The sequence below is a fragment of the Caloenas nicobarica genome, chromosome 18 (genome assembly GCF_036013445.1).
Source record: "Caloenas nicobarica isolate bCalNic1 chromosome 18, bCalNic1.hap1, whole genome shotgun sequence".
Taxonomy (NCBI): domain Eukaryota; kingdom Metazoa; phylum Chordata; class Aves; order Columbiformes; family Columbidae; genus Caloenas; species Caloenas nicobarica.
Genome location: NC_088262.1, coordinates 4408275 through 4423849, shown reverse-complemented (window position 1 = coordinate 4423849; position 15575 = coordinate 4408275). Strand labels below are relative to the sequence as shown.

At 39.5% G+C, this 15575-nt stretch overlaps 1 protein-coding gene across 1 annotated transcript in view; it reads left to right on the top strand.

The window, feature by feature from the left end:
• The window catches only part of ANKFN1 (ankyrin repeat and fibronectin type III domain containing 1), a 56668-nt gene that overhangs the window by 14714 nt on the left and 26379 nt on the right, over positions 1–15575 (top strand). Inside the window, exons 7-9 of the mRNA XM_065648015.1 lie at positions 10365–10462; positions 11482–11572; positions 15260–15367. Of these exons, the coding sequence (XP_065504087.1) occupies positions 10365–10462; positions 11482–11572; positions 15260–15367 (297 nt within the window). The remainder of the gene's footprint in view (positions 1–10364; positions 10463–11481; positions 11573–15259; positions 15368–15575) is intronic.

The following is a 15575-nucleotide window of genomic DNA, read 5'->3' as shown; positions in this document are numbered from 1 at the left end:
CAATGGGTTGTGTTGCCAGGAAACTAAATTTCATTTAAGGGCTTCCTACTGCCTGGTTTACTTGTGAAAAAGATACTTGGGCTCCTAAAACACTCAAGTTCTCTTGAAAATATCAGCCTGCTCTTTGTAAGATGTGTATTTTAAACAATACTGAAATATTTTCCACAATCTACTTATAATGATTTTTGATGTTTTTACAGTAAAGCAAATTCCCAAATAGAATTTATTTTTAAAAATAATTTTCTAAAGGTTGTAGTATTTCTCTCTTGTGTGTTCATTTGTGTTAAGTCTGTTTTGCACCATGTCAATTCTGTTCTCTTTTTGGTAAGCACGAGAGTCAGAGAAATTTAATCCAACTTGACCTAACTTTCTAATCAGACCAGGTAGCACTGCCATCACATTTTGAATTACCCTCTCTGGTGATCATTTTTTGCTTTATCAAGTTGACAGTTAGTTTTTCCAGAATGTTCTTTTTAAATCCTTTATCCCAGGAGACTTGCATATTTATGGTTAGATAAAAAGAAAGATCATTAATAGCTCCTTTTGGTGACTTTCGGGAATTAATTAAGCACTGTTTGCAGAATTGTTTATTACATTATGGAGTGAGATTCTTGGTGCTACTTTGAGGGGTCATAAAATGAATCTTTCAAATGATCACTTGCAAGAATGATTAGAACCAGCTAGCAATTACTAGCCCTGAAAGGAGAGCTTGAGAACACCATGTGAGGATCTTTTTTGTGACATACATAAACCTCCTATCCAGAAAACTGTCTAAGCATTTTGCTAATTCAGGAACAAAAATAAGCTGTTAGGATTTTTTTTTCCCCTCGATACTCTACCATTTCTTTTCCTAAGCAAATTAAAATTCAGGAGCATTTGCAGCAGTGTTTAGGGAATACCTGCTCATTAACAGAAGCTAATAATGTTCTTTTCTCTGGACCTGAGTTAGAGGGGATAAAAACTGACATCACGTCTATTCAGTTTAGTTTAGTTCCCTGAAAACATTGAGAAACTGCCAATTCCTTTTTTCTGTGTCATCTTTTTTCTTTTTCTTTTTTTTTTTTTTTACATTTTTTTTCCAAAGCTTTATTTGCCCAAATGCCATTTAGAAGCAGGGCTTGGAACATTATCTGTCTGCTGTTTTCCTGTGTGTGATCTTTTCCCTTGTTAGCTGTATAGCTTACAAATAATAATACAGTAGAATAATACTTTGCGCTCACTCTCTAACCACTAAAACCATCTCACTTCATTAGGAGATTTAATGTTAACCACACACGGTGAATGGGTATTGACTTTGGTGTCCCAGCTGGATGGCAGCTCAGTGCCTGCGTTCTGGTGAGCCACTGCTTTCAGGAGCCAGAGTATTCTTTACTTCCTCTCCTGGATTGTTGTTTAATGTTGCAGGCACCATCCTAATGGGTCCCTTCTGTTCCCCTCCAGAGAAGGCTACAGCACGGTGGTAGCTGACGTGAAATGATTCCTATGTATATTGTAACTTAGTAAAGTGTTTTGAGGCTGGAAGCAGACAGGCATGACATAAATCAATAATAATAGTATATAATCTGCTCTGTGGCAGAGGAAGATTCAAAGCCAGAGACACCTCACCTCAGTCAGTTTTAGGAAGGATGTGAAACATCACTGTAGTCTTGAGAAGCAAAACTCTTGCCCATGGCTATTCATACCCTAAAGCCAAACTTCACATCCCATCGTGGAAGTATTTAAGACCTGCTTCAGTTTTACATCTTTGAAAATGGTATCAAAACATTGCACACCAATTTACTCAGCCTTGTTGAACTTCTTATCATTTTGCATGGGCTTCTGCTTGTCCCTGTGAGCATGTAGAAACAGCATTTACTGTATGTTTTGCAATTATATATTTAATCTGTCTATCAATAATTGACTTGCCATGTTTGATCAAGTTTGGATTTCTTCCATAACAGGCTTCCTGCAGTGATCCTTCTAGTATTGTACAGTAGGTTTCATTCCAGACAGTTTTGGCTAATGTAATAGGTAGAGCTTACACAAAGACCTATGTACATATATATGTATATATATGATGTCTCCAGCTTGCTTTCCCACTTTTGTGGCAACCAGCTGTTCACACAGCAGTGTCGGAGTAGGAAAAAGCAAGCCTTGCTTTCTTTGATTTCTAGAAGAGCCCTTGTTATGGAAATGAATGCTTGTAGAAGTGAAACTTAGGTATGAAAATGTGGTGCTTTAATATTAATATCTATGCATCTTACTAAAGTAGGTGCTATGTCACTGCTTGATCATGTTCCAGTTTATAGTGGAATTAAGTAGCGTTCTGCATTCAACTTGATCTTGAAACCCTTTTCACTTATTATTCAAAGTTTCTTTGTATATTTTGAAACTCATTCTTTCCTTCCCCAAAACAGTTCTTACTCCATAAAAAGGAAAGAGAATACATTTCTTTGTAAAACATTTGAATTTATCCTGCTGAATAGGTGTGGTCTGATATTTTTTACAGTAGCTCATTTATGGCATTTTATTAGGTCTCCTGGGCACTTTATTTGCACATTACATTTTGGTAGCTAACAGGACTGTGCAATTTGACTTCTATTTTTATGCCTTGCAAGTACAGAAATGTATAAACATTGAAACAAACCTTTCTATTTCTAGCTCCTGTCAATGTCTCTAGTATGTGTAGGACTTAATATAAAATTTAAGCACTTCTATTTTTTTAAGTTTTCTATGTATTTAAAACCACCTTTGAACAGGGATCACATGTTAAGTGATGGTGTAATTAACTAATGTAGTTGATCAGACACCAGTTACTCAATTCAATCATTCTTTCCTCCTGCTTTGTGTTTGATAAAGATTTTGAACAGCAGTTCAAGATGAATGGCTATGAGAAAACCCCGATGTATAGGCTCTGCTTTTGTCTGTCTTTGGTGTCTAAAAAAAAGGCTCATATCATGACGTTGCTGAATTTCAGGCATTGCTTCACCTTTTACTTTTGCTTTGGCTTACTAAAATTAATGAGTATTTTAAAAAATTATTTGCATGTGGCTAAGTGTTCTAGCTTCCAGTTCAGAGGTATTGCATAGAAGAGTGAATTTCTTACAGTCGGTGGCAAGACTGGAACTCAAGACCTTCAGCTTCTGCCTTGAAGGAGGTTCCTGATGCAGCAGATCTGTTTGTCCATGGGTTTGGGAATCCTTCCTCACTGGAGACTTAACAGAATGTCTTCATAGGGGTTGTGGCAAGGTTTCCCCACTCACCACTTTGTCTGAAGTCTTCTCTGGTCATCATGGACTTTTTCTGGTCCATTTACAAGCATAAAGGGTCTAGAACTTAGTCAGTTTGCCTCTCCAACCAGAACCAGAACCTGATACTGTTCTAGTAATTAGATCCAACCCACAGAACTGATAAATGACAGTAAATTTGGAATCGGACCTTTGGATCTGCTTCAAGCTCTTACCTTGCATATTGAGCATAAATTGCAGGGTTTACTATTTTCATGCAGGAGTACCCAATTAGTTCACGCATGAACACTCAATCAATTTATGCATGAGCACCCAGTCAGGTCATGCATGAGCACCCACTTAATTTAGTAATGAATGCCCAGCTGGTTCACACATGAGCACTCAATGGTCATTGGTCATGTCTGAGCACCCAATGAGCTCATGCACCAGCACCCACGGAGCTCACGCCTGAGTGCCGTGTCGGGCACATACACCAGGTTCCAGAGGCCAGGGACCACAGGTGTGGGAGGAGCTCAGGACATGCCGGGTGCTGCTCACAGCTCTAAACGTGATGGAAAAACCCATCGCTGAGCAGAACCCTGTGGGGGGGACCAGGGAAGTTGACAGTAGGAAATGGAAGGACAGGTGTTTGGTTTAAGTTGAGCCTGGGAGAAGTGGCGGCAAGACGTTCACTTAAATGTTGGTTTGTTTATGTTTTCTTCTCACTCTGAATAAGTGATTAGAAGTTTTTGTTAACTGGCAATAAACTAAGTAAAAATTCCCCAAATCCAGACCATTTTGCCTGCAACACCTGGCTCCAGTGCTAGGGAAAGGTAAAAGCTCTTTAAGTTACTGTAGGGATTAGTTTATAAAGAAATAAAAGTCTTAAATAGAATTAACATCTATGCAGCTAAGTTTCTCTTTAAAACAATATTACAGGAGAACCAGAGGTAAAACAGTGGAATCCCATTAAACAGGTTACTTGAAGTAGGGTTTGTGTATTTACTTTCTTTGTTAACAGTGCTGTGCAGTGATCTGGTTTGTCTAGTACATTGTGATAGTTTACTTTTTTGTTTGCATTTTCCCAGATGCTCATTATTAATTATATTTTAATGCATTATGTTTTGGGCAGAAGCTGAGCCTAACCCATGCATGCTTCACACAAATAAGTAGACCTTACATTCATAAGCTTCCTCACCAGCTTTGGTTACACAGATTACATGAGGAAAATGTCCCCACTGGGAGTGGAAATTCGCAGAATAAGAGCCAAGCCTGTTATACCTTTCTAGGATGTGAAGCCTTTGCATAAGAACCCCATTTATTCTCCAATCCCTTTTCACACTTCTAACATGGATTTTCTCCCACATTTCTTTCCACAGCCAGCGTGGGATGTTTGTCATTGCAGGGCTGAGACACAGATCTTGGCTGTTATTATAATCCATTGTGGCTTTTTAACCACTGGCCCACGTTGGAAGGCACTATGCACTCACATGGCATGTATTCTTAGTTATTTATAAAATGTTAGTAAGAAATGTCATTTTCATTAACAGAAAGAAGTTTCTTCTTGTACTGGAATAGCTGACCTTATTACAAGCAGATAAAGAATTGTTAGTAGGTAGAAAACTAATTAAATACTTGAGAGAAAACAGTTTTTAAATTTTCAATATTTTTAAAATTTTCATACATTTTAATTTTCTCTTGGTGATAATTTCATTACAATGCAATTAAAATAATATCTTATAAATCATTTATACAATGTAGATTGGCTAGAAGATGAACTAGTGAAACCTTGATCAAGGAAAGATGTGTCTTTGGCATCCAGCCTGTCATAATGCTCCCCATAAATATCAAGTAATAAAATAGAGTATTCTGGCCTGAGTCATCCAGACAGGGCCACAAGAGAGGTTATTTAACATCACTGGTCATTATTAGCAGGTGTAAAAGGTAAAGGAGCTCACAGGTGTTTGGGAAGAAGCTTTATTGCAAATAAACTATTTGAGTATATAAAAAAATATCTGAAACAAGTATTGTGAAGCTTTATAGCCAAGGAAGTTTGAAATGCTCTCTAGGAACAGCCTAGGATGCTGCTCCTGGGACCCTTCTTACCGCTGTCCTGACTGTTGTTGTGGTGAGAGACCCTTACACCCACCCACAGCTCTTGCACACGGAAACACAGCACTGCTGTATTTACTTCAGGTGGACACAGAACTCTCTTTGTTTGCATCTTTTTCATTCCTCTTCAGCCTTCTTGATGTTTCTACTGACCCAGTGCAAAGAGCCTTGAATAAGTTTACAGAAAAAACTGAAACAATAAGTTCCAAAATAATGAATGCTAGTACTTAGAGCAGTGAGGAGCTCGGGTTTTAATTTAAGTAGTACCTAGAAATCTTAGTCCCAGGCCATGGTTACGCTATTTTAACTTCTGTGTTCGGACAGCAATATGCCTAAATCCCTTATGCGTTGTAGTAAATCCCAGTTAGAATCCCTAAAGAAACAAATAGAAGTTCACCTGTCCGTTTTGTAAACGTTGTGGCTCGTATCATATTGTCCCTGTCTACACTCTCACCAAGCAGAATGCTGCCAATTCCAGACTTTCTAAGTTAGTGTGCATTTCGGGATGGATTATATCCTTGGGGAAAAAAAAAATCTGTGGGAACAAATACAAACTTCTCAGTGCCAAACATTTGTTTTTTCCTAATGGAAGCACTGTGCTGGGATCTCTGTCAGTACTCCCTCCAGCTGGTATGACTTGTCTTTCTCCCATCATTCTTTGGAGAATTTCCAAACATGAGAGAGGCATGAACAGAGCCTGAACCAAAATCTGCCAAAAAATTGGTTCCTTTCTTAATTCAGGCTGGAAAGAACAGTTCAAGGCAGGTAGGAGGAGCTGACCCAATACAGCAAATAATATTCTCAATCTGAGCTGGTGATGCTGGCTGCACCAACAAACTGATTCCTACTTTCACTAGTATTCAATTCTCTTCAACTGTGTTATGCTTCTAAATATTTGTTTAGTTAGTTTCATCCTGATTTTATTCACATCACCAGCAGTGTTCAATGTCTTTAAATCAAGTTGCTAAGACATTATGAGTGTAAATTATGAAAATTATTTCATAAAGATCAGCCGGCAGGAAAAGATGGTGTGAAGTGGTTTCTGGGGTTGGTGCTCTCTTTCAGCTTTACATTTCAAAGGAAGCTATTGAACAATGCAATTATTTGTTTGGAGGCCCTTGGAAACACATGCCAAGGTCACAGTGTCCTTCATCCCAGGCCCTGGGTGTGCGGAGGAAGGGAAGAGAATCTTTGCTGCTTAAGTCCGGGTTAAAAGCCATAGCTGTACAATGCTTTGCACAAGGTCACACAGCAAGTCAGTAGCAAAGGCAAGATTAAAACCCAGAATCCCAGCCCAGTACACGGTTCTGTAGACCCCATCAACTTAGCAACAGAACTCACGTCCCTCGGTCTAATTAATCTACTCAGCAATTCAGTGAGTAACTTAAGTGCAAGCAAAAACAAATGCCAAGAGAAGTGACAAAGTCTACTGTGGTTTGGGCTATTTACTTCACTTAGGACAAGGTGCTTTCCTGAGGGAATCTACAACAGGAGATGTTTTGTGCCTTTGCTTTATCTCCTCTGTCTGTCAATCTCTTTGATGAGCTGTTTAAGGTGTGCCTGGTATAACAGAAAGATAGCAAGTGGAAAAGAAACAGGTGAAAATAAATTTCTACCTTTATTTTAAACTGCATGAATTGAGTATTAAAAAAAAAACCAACTTGGCCACAAGTAGGTTACATAACTTAAGCCAGTCTAAAATTATGTGCCAGCAATTTACATGAGTTTTATGTAACTGTTTATACTGCTGTTTATTTAAAAATTACTACTTATCTTGGCGACCGCAGCAACACATCGTGCATTCGCTAGCTCTGGAATACAGGGCACCTTCATTAAAACACATAGTCACCAATATATTAAGCACACAAAAACCCCCTGCTCTGACATAACGTGAAGTGTCAGATGGAAAGCCACAACAGCGAAGACATTCAGCGTTCACGACAAAGCCGGCTTTGGGGTGTTCAGAACAGGACTGGAACATGCTCCATCCTTAATTCACCCAACAGCTTTCAGGTCCTTTACAGCACATTTGGTGCAGGCTACAAGACCAGCTCTTGTTCCTGGGCTCTTATAAAGGACCCTCTTCATCTTCAGATTTTTCTACTTAAGCATTTTTATGCCTGACTTTTAAAGCGCTGGGGTTAGCTAGCCTTTTGTTCTGTCTTAAAGTCCCAAGTACTTTAGAGTTACACAGATGGTTGATATTTTTTGGTTACTACCAGAACAGTCTCTCCTAGAGCTCCCTCTCAGAAAGTAGGTAAAAACCTAGAAAAACCTTCATGATACATTGCTCATGCACAAAGTTACATAATTTTTAGATCCAGGTTAATCACAAGGGTAAGAAAAGGGATGTCTAGCTTTGTATTGGTACCAGAAAGAGCTCCAAATGTTCCACATAGCCAGAAAGTGTGAGTAATGCTGCCCTAATAAATGTAATATAGGTCACAGGAATTTGTTCCTTGTTGGTTTGGGGCCTGCTGAGTGAACAAGGTGCTCTACCTCTCCTTGCCTTCATTTTCCCACCTATAAAATAGGGGCACTGGTATTCACATCCTTCTAAAAGGTTTAAAACCTGATGAATTAGTATAGTCGAGTATTATGTATTATTTTTAGACAACCACGATGGTAGAAAGCTGAAATCTGGCAATGTATGACAGGAGATCTAAACTTAATAAATTATAAATGACTTAGGTTGATTTGCATTTCTTCAAAATGATATCATGTCATCCTCTTCTGACTTGTAGCAGTAAAATGATGGGGAAAAAAGTTTGTTAAAATCAGAAGCAAAAAATTCCAAAATTTGTTGTGAGTTTCTTCATGACAGATATCATGAGTCAGAGAATGACATTTTGTCAAAAATAGCAAAGCTTCAGTGTATCCTGTTGATATGTTTTCAGGAGTACTTTGAAACATGGGGGGAAAGAAGGCACTATTCCAACACAGCTGTTCAAAAAATATTTATTTTTCAGTCATGGAAATTTTAATCAAAACTGGGGGGCAGGGTTTTTTTGCTAAATGTGAGGTTTTAAAATACACATATTTTTGTTTTGTGCTGCCTAAAGTGCGACCTCACCGCTGCCCCTCCTGCTGGGCAGCACCCTCGCTCACGCCTGGGGGCTTCTACGAAGACAGGATTTGTTGGCAGAATCTGTCTTGAGTGACACAATCTTGCTTTACACGAACCTTTGAAAACAAAATGGTATCTGAAGTGACTGCAAACATGGTGATAACATGTTCAGCAGTTAGAACAGGGTTTCTCCAATTCATCCTTCTGGAAAACAGACAACATGTCTTAAGTTTGCTGCATGTATACTCAACGATTTAATACAGTGTCGTTACAAACCTTGAAACTCTGACAGTTCAATGGTAGATATAAGCATTCTTATAATTAAGTTGTCAATAAAAACCTACAACACGGTACCATAACAGTCTCTATTTTCATACTGATGTACATAGATAGCTTCCAAAAAAGGTGGCAGTAATTAGGTATTTAGAACCCATGGCAAAATACGCTGGAAAAGTTCAAAGATAATAGACAAAAACAATATCCTTTTCATTTCAGCAAACACAAAAACGTTGCAGAACACGCTGTGCATTCACAAACTGCAATCAGAGAAAAGGAGCGATTAGGAGAGAAAGGAAAAATGAGTTGTGCTATTGATACTTGGCTATTTTAGAAAAATGTGTTGGCAGTTAAATGTTCTATATACTGAACGAGAAATTCTGTGAAGCCTTTTTCTTTTAATGTGAAAATACCAGTATAGCACAGCCAAAAGATGAAAATTCCACATGCTGAAATTAAAATATCTATACCCTCTGATATCTTCTAAATTGTTGACTCCAATACTATATGCAAACAAAGTATCTACAAACTATTTTGTGAATCTAAAAGGGAAAGTTTTGGGTTGAATTCTTTACTTTGGTGTAAATCCAGAAAATTGATGGGATTTTCCCATGTCTACAGTGGAGTAATTTAAGAGATTCATTTGACTACGATTTTCATAGGTTTTCATGCAAGTTCGAGTCTGAAGGTACAAGTTATTAAGTTCCAGAGGTATGACCCTGGGATTAACCTTAACTATAATCATGGTACCTGTCATTACTAAAGTATAATTTAAGGAAAAGAGGCTGTTTTCCTACCCGCAGCTGTCAGTTACCCACTTACATATATCCTTTTTTTTCATGGTTTTTCATGGTCTGCTGGATACTACTGTAGATGGATGTTAATTTTTGCAAGTACTGAGGAAGAGCAGTGACAGCAGGACTTGTAATTTCATAACCTTTTAAGCAGGAATATGAGGCACCGGTACAAGATGATGGGAGGACTTGGGCAAAGGTACCATTGTAACCGAGGCTGCAGGACAGGTTGGGAAGGACGTGTCAGCCCAGCACCACTTAATTCGCTTCAAAAGGGGACATGACTTAATAGGTCCTTGTGGAACTCTGTAATTTCAGTGACCACAGCAGAATCAGGGTCAGACAAGGGAGCCAGAACCCATTGAAACCAATTAGGAGACTCTAGTGAGTGCCAGAGCTCATCCAAGAAGGATATTTCTACACAAATCAGCCAGGGCGATGAGAGTTTTGTGGACCAGCAGAGCCAAAAGGACACTCTGCCCATGCCTACCCATGCAGATCCCTTTGTAAACCAGTGCTTTTTGGTGGTTTGGATGCACCAACTGCCAAATTGCATTAGCAGGTCCAAATCTTCTACCGACTCTTTTGCACTACTTCTCTTCCTTTAAAAGGAATTTGTTTAAATGAGGGCAAATGTTGACTGAATGTCATTTGTATTGCAGTGTATTTTTAAGCATTCCTCCCTGAAAAGATTTTCAGCAATATTTTGCTTTTCTCTTTCATACACCGAGATACAATTTAAATATTGTGTGAAATTTTGCTAAACATTATTGTTAAACATGACTTTTAGTATTCACATGGAATGTGAAACTTCTAGAAGAAAACTTAACCTGTGAGTGATTCGAGTACTTCGATTTCTTTGCTTGGACTGGTATCTGATTCGATTTTCTCCTGCTATTTGTTTCCTAGTGGAATGGAGCTCTTCAGAAGACTTTTCTCCTTTGCTTGGTGAAATAATTATGGATAATCTTCAGTCTTTGAGGTGCACCATCACAGGTCTCAGAACAGTAAGTGCCAAATGACTCGTTTAGATCTTGATGTTCTGTGCCGCCGCAGTGATAGACAGACACTGATAGTTTGCATCCATGACTATTGGGAATAGCTGTAGAGTGCCTTTCTTCTAGCAACAGGTTCCAGTCATTGAGCATAATACGTCTGGTATCCATAATCCAAATGTCACAAAGGAATAGACAGACAGCGTGACTTGTTTCAGAAGTTGTCATGCTGAGGGGAGATCAGGAAATATGGGAGTGAAAGCTACTGTTTTCTGGATCACAGGCTAAAATAACAGTTCTTTGTCTTCTACTTCTTCCAGGAATACACACGTTGGCAGTCATTTTCATTTTTGTTATTTATTTTTGTATAAATATTTTACACTGGTAAGAACCGGGTCAGCAATGGAGAAAATTGATGAATATTCATATGGATTCTTAAGCAGAATAATTTTGACCACGTGTCTGAAAGTCTTTTCTCTACATGCTGTTCAGGGCCATTTGTGCAAACAAATTTTGATTCACAAAATATTCGATGAAAATAAAGCTTGCTCAAAATACTTCTGTTTCCGCTGGAAACATCATTAGAGGGGCCCAATCCAGCATCCGTGGAGCTGGAGCCTCCCCAGTGAATTCACTGGATCAGACCTACAGAGTTAGAGCAGGGGGAGCTCTGCATGTGACCATTGGCCAGTGCCCCAAAGCACAGGCTCTCAAAATGAGAGAATTAACTTTAAAGAACAAGCAATGGGCACAATATAAAACCCTCTACATAGAACAGAAAAAAAAAATTGTTTTTTCTAGCATTTATCTGAAGAAATCTTTGAGTTGAAGCACACTGTCTTCCAGGGAGCTGAGCCACAATCTGCATTTACTGTTTCTCATTTTCTAACAGCAAAACAGAGTCACTATTCCCAAGTTAAAACCAAGCAAGCTTGCACAGTTGCTTCCATAGGCACATGTTGAGAACAGTGCTTACTGTGTGTTTGTCTATACTCTCCAAAGACCATAACTCCAGTTGTTTCCATTTGCAGGGCCAGAGGTATTATGTCCACGTTTCAGCATACAACATGAGAGGATGGGGGCCTCCACGCAAATCTACTCCTGCATATGCTTCTCCTTCAAGTAGGTTGAATTTGTCTACCTTCCTAGTCTGATTAGTGATGTTGCTTTGTAAGAATTTCTCCACCTTCAAAGAACAGAAAAAGACAAACGTCCTGGAGCTCATGATTTAATTGCCATGTCATCTAGGAGCGAAATAAATAAATAAAACTCAGATATCCTTCCAATCCCCCAAAATAAGCAGAATAATCATATATGTTTGTTTGTCTAAGCTTTTATTCTTCTCTAGTCCTTTGACAGAATGTTGTCATCTAGTCACTAACACTTAAGAAAAAAGAGAAGTATTTTGACCTTCATTTCTCTTAATAGAGTTCTGCTATATGGAACCTCATTTGTTAGTATCTGAATGGATCAAAACCTAAATCTGTACTGCTGGAACCAAAACACATGTATCATATGTAATTTTGTATTCTGCCTTGTAGCATTATAGATCCCATTCACCAGACCATTCTTACAGTGTCCTGTAAGTAAAATACTCCAGTGTGGACACGCATGTTGACAGCATCTAGCCCATAAGCAGTACAATATCCCAAACATGTCCAAAAGCCTTCCTTCCTTTTCAAATCTGTGACAGGTTTTCTCATACTCCATTAGGACAATGATTTTTCACTTGTAATTTTTAATCTATTATAATCACTTTGTATTGTTACTTGCTTTTGCAGACTTGGTGCTCAATGCCAAACTGGCTCAGCATATTACAGTTTCCCTTGTATTGATTAATGCAATAAAGTGGGACTTTCCATTCTATTGCATTAGCACTTATTTTTATCAGGCTAATGTAACAATTTAATAATCTTGCATGCTAATGTGAGAAAATAAAGCAAGCTGTACCTATTCTCAGTAGTCATAATAGAGAGGGTTGGATAAATGAGGCTCTTGCAGTACCATTGTCCTGTTTCGCTTCAGTTTTGCTCTTGTTTACCCCAGAATAAAGCCAGAAATAGCCTAAAGAAATATTCTGTCTGAGAACAAAAAAGTGCTACAATCGTGGGTCAAAATTCTGCTCTTGACTATGTGGATAACTCACTACTATGGAGTTGTTTTGAATAATTTAGTGACATGCAATTACCTTGACTATACCCAGGTACAACTGCAAGGGATTTGGCTCCACAAACCAAAAATTGACATCAGCTAAGAAACAGACTCTTTCACAGTAGCTGCTAGTTATTCAGCCCACATATCTCCACAGACCAGGGCACCCCTAGCAGGACAGTTGGCATTTAAGACTGTAGCTTTGTACGATACGACCTTCTGCTTTGAGCATATTGCATTGTCTTCCCTGTCTATTCCTTCTCCACTGTCATTAACCTTCTGAAATCTGACAGTATGTTCCAGTTCCAAGGTTTTCATATACAAGGGAAGTTTTTCTGCAGATTTCAGTGTATCTACACAAAAACTATGAAGAGAATTAAGTTCATTTCCCATGTTTAGTGTCTCGGGGATCCTGGGCTTTAGAGCAGCAGAAAGTCCCTGACTTGCTGGCGTTAGGGCCATGTTGTCACGTGCAGCTGCTCAGAGCTGCTGAAGTGCCTGCCACAGCCATGGTGGGTGTTTCTCTGAAAGCAGCCGAGGTAACAAGGTCTTTTGGGTTTCTGTGTAGGAGAGCAGGAGCATCACTTGATGTACATGGGATTTTTTGTGAGTTTATGGCAAAGAGAAATGTTTCTTCATGGCTATATATGTATGTTTTCTTTGTTAGTGGACACAGAGGCTTTAGGATGACTCAGCTCACTGTATTTGGATAGCTGGCAAGGATGTGGTGTTTTCATTAAGTATCCTTAGTGACACGTGCTTAAGCTTTACAGCGAGACCATCAGGGCCTAAATGTAAATTCTTTCAATAAAAAAAATTAGCTTGAGAGACAAGATGCTATTTACTGCTGCAGTTACTGGGTGCAGAGCTTCCTCATCCACGTGACTCTCTTCACCTCTGGTTTTGAAAACTGGCAGATTTGTGCTTGGCAAGAAGGCAGCAACCTGAAATTACACCCGTGTTGCATAACAAAATATGGCCCTAAGCTAAAAATTAAATGTGAATACATTAATACTCTACAAAGTTGTCTGTAACGGCAGCCAGAAAAATATGCAAGGGAAATGAAAGCTTCAAGGCTTCACCCTGATCCATTCCAAACCCAGAGCATCAAAAGTTAGAGACAACCTTGGAGATGTATCCGTGTAGCATGACAGTGAGTACTTGCCACTGTCCTCCTGTTTCCCCTGCACACAGCAGCAGCCTGGAAAGTGGTGGCCAGTGTTGTGCAGCTGATCTGTGAAATCATAGTAGGTAGGAGCATTTCTGGGCTTATTCATTTGCATGTGAGTGATGAACAATGAGGGAAGCTGGTCTGGTTTCCATGTCATTTTTAAGGTAGTCAGCAATCTGGAGGCTCAAAAAGTTTGGAAACCACTGGGACAGAGAAATCAGGTTGTTCCAAACACTGCCAGTTTGATGCCATCAAAGCACTTTGGGATTGGTGAGTTCCAGTTGATTCCTCTTGGCTGCTCACAGGAGATGGAGGAACTGGCCTCCCCACACAGAGCTATAAATGCAGCTGGTCCTTGATGTCCACAGTAACACACAACATGCAGCACAGCCACTCCGCAGCTGTTACCACTGCCCACGGGCTATCAGGATAGCAAATGTCTTCTCTTTCATGGGGCTTACTGTAGCCGCTATACTAAATGGCAACAAATGCACATTTCTATCCCTGGCATAATGAGCCCCTTGGAAGGAATCCCTGACTCCAAACTTGCACTAGAAACCAGATCTGTATATGTAATGAGTGAACAAACTGTTTGCTGGTGACTGTGAACATGTACATGGCCTATATGCCAGAAAGATGGAGGCAGACAGATCTCTTAATACCTTGATCCATCATTAGAATCAGGAAATTGGTGCAATACTTTTTTCTCGTCATAATGAAAGTAGCCAAGTCTGGAATTAAAAAGCTCCTCTCTGATACACACACTTTCATCCTCCTGTTTGTGATGAGATTGTCTGGTTTTTTAAAACCAAGACTGAGATTGTAGCTAGCAGCAAATGAGTGAAACAGTCTTTTGAAGGTTGAAGGGACACAAATCGCAGCTTCTTGCCTCACGAGTGCAGTGCTGAGCAGACCGGAGGCTCCAGGGCAGGAATTGCCCGCAGTTGTTGGGCCTCTGCTGGGAGTAGATTTTCAAAAGCAGTTTTACTCTGAGTGTGTTTCTGTGACTACAGAGCTAGCTGTGGTTGTAGGAAGATGTTCATTCTCTGCTTTGCATTCGGTTTCCTGCATGACCATAGGAGAGTCATTCAGGCTTCTGATGTCTCAACAAAACGCAGAAGGAGCAGGAGTGTGATCTCAGTGCGGTACCGAGAGTGTCAACACGATGCCAGCTGAGCACAGCTCTGACACTGCAGTAACAGAGACCGTTTATGTACGGAAGAGAAATAGCCATTGTCTAGTCAATCACTACAGGAGCTGATTGTGAGTGCTTTGTTAATAATCATTATGATTAATTACCTAGCTGGCAGAAGGCAAAGGAAACTTATTGTACAACAACAGCAGACTTTAAAAAACCTGCCATTTTTCCCTGCATGCCCAGATGTAAAATTCCTCTAAAGCCAAGAAATATCAGAGGCAAGAAAATATTTTAAAACCTTCTCCTGCTCCTTTGTGTTTCATTTCTGTTTATTTCCTTTGTTCAATAGACTGGAAAGACTGCAGCGGAAGAGAAGCTCGGCACAGGGGACACACTGAGGCCCTGGAACGTCTCCTTCAGCAGGTTAGAGCAGCTCATCAGCATTATAATTGCAGAGGTAAGGATAAATATCTCTGTGGTAGGGCACCAGCTGAAGCCTCTGTGGCGCCTGTAATTTTAGCAGTTTTTTAACTAGGTCATACCTTCTCATTCATCAGGAAAAGAAAGATATTAATATTGGTCCATCTGGAATCACTTTAGTGCGCTATCTTGTGCTTAACCCTTGAAATTAGTTGGATGAAAACATCTGCAAGCTAGAATGCACA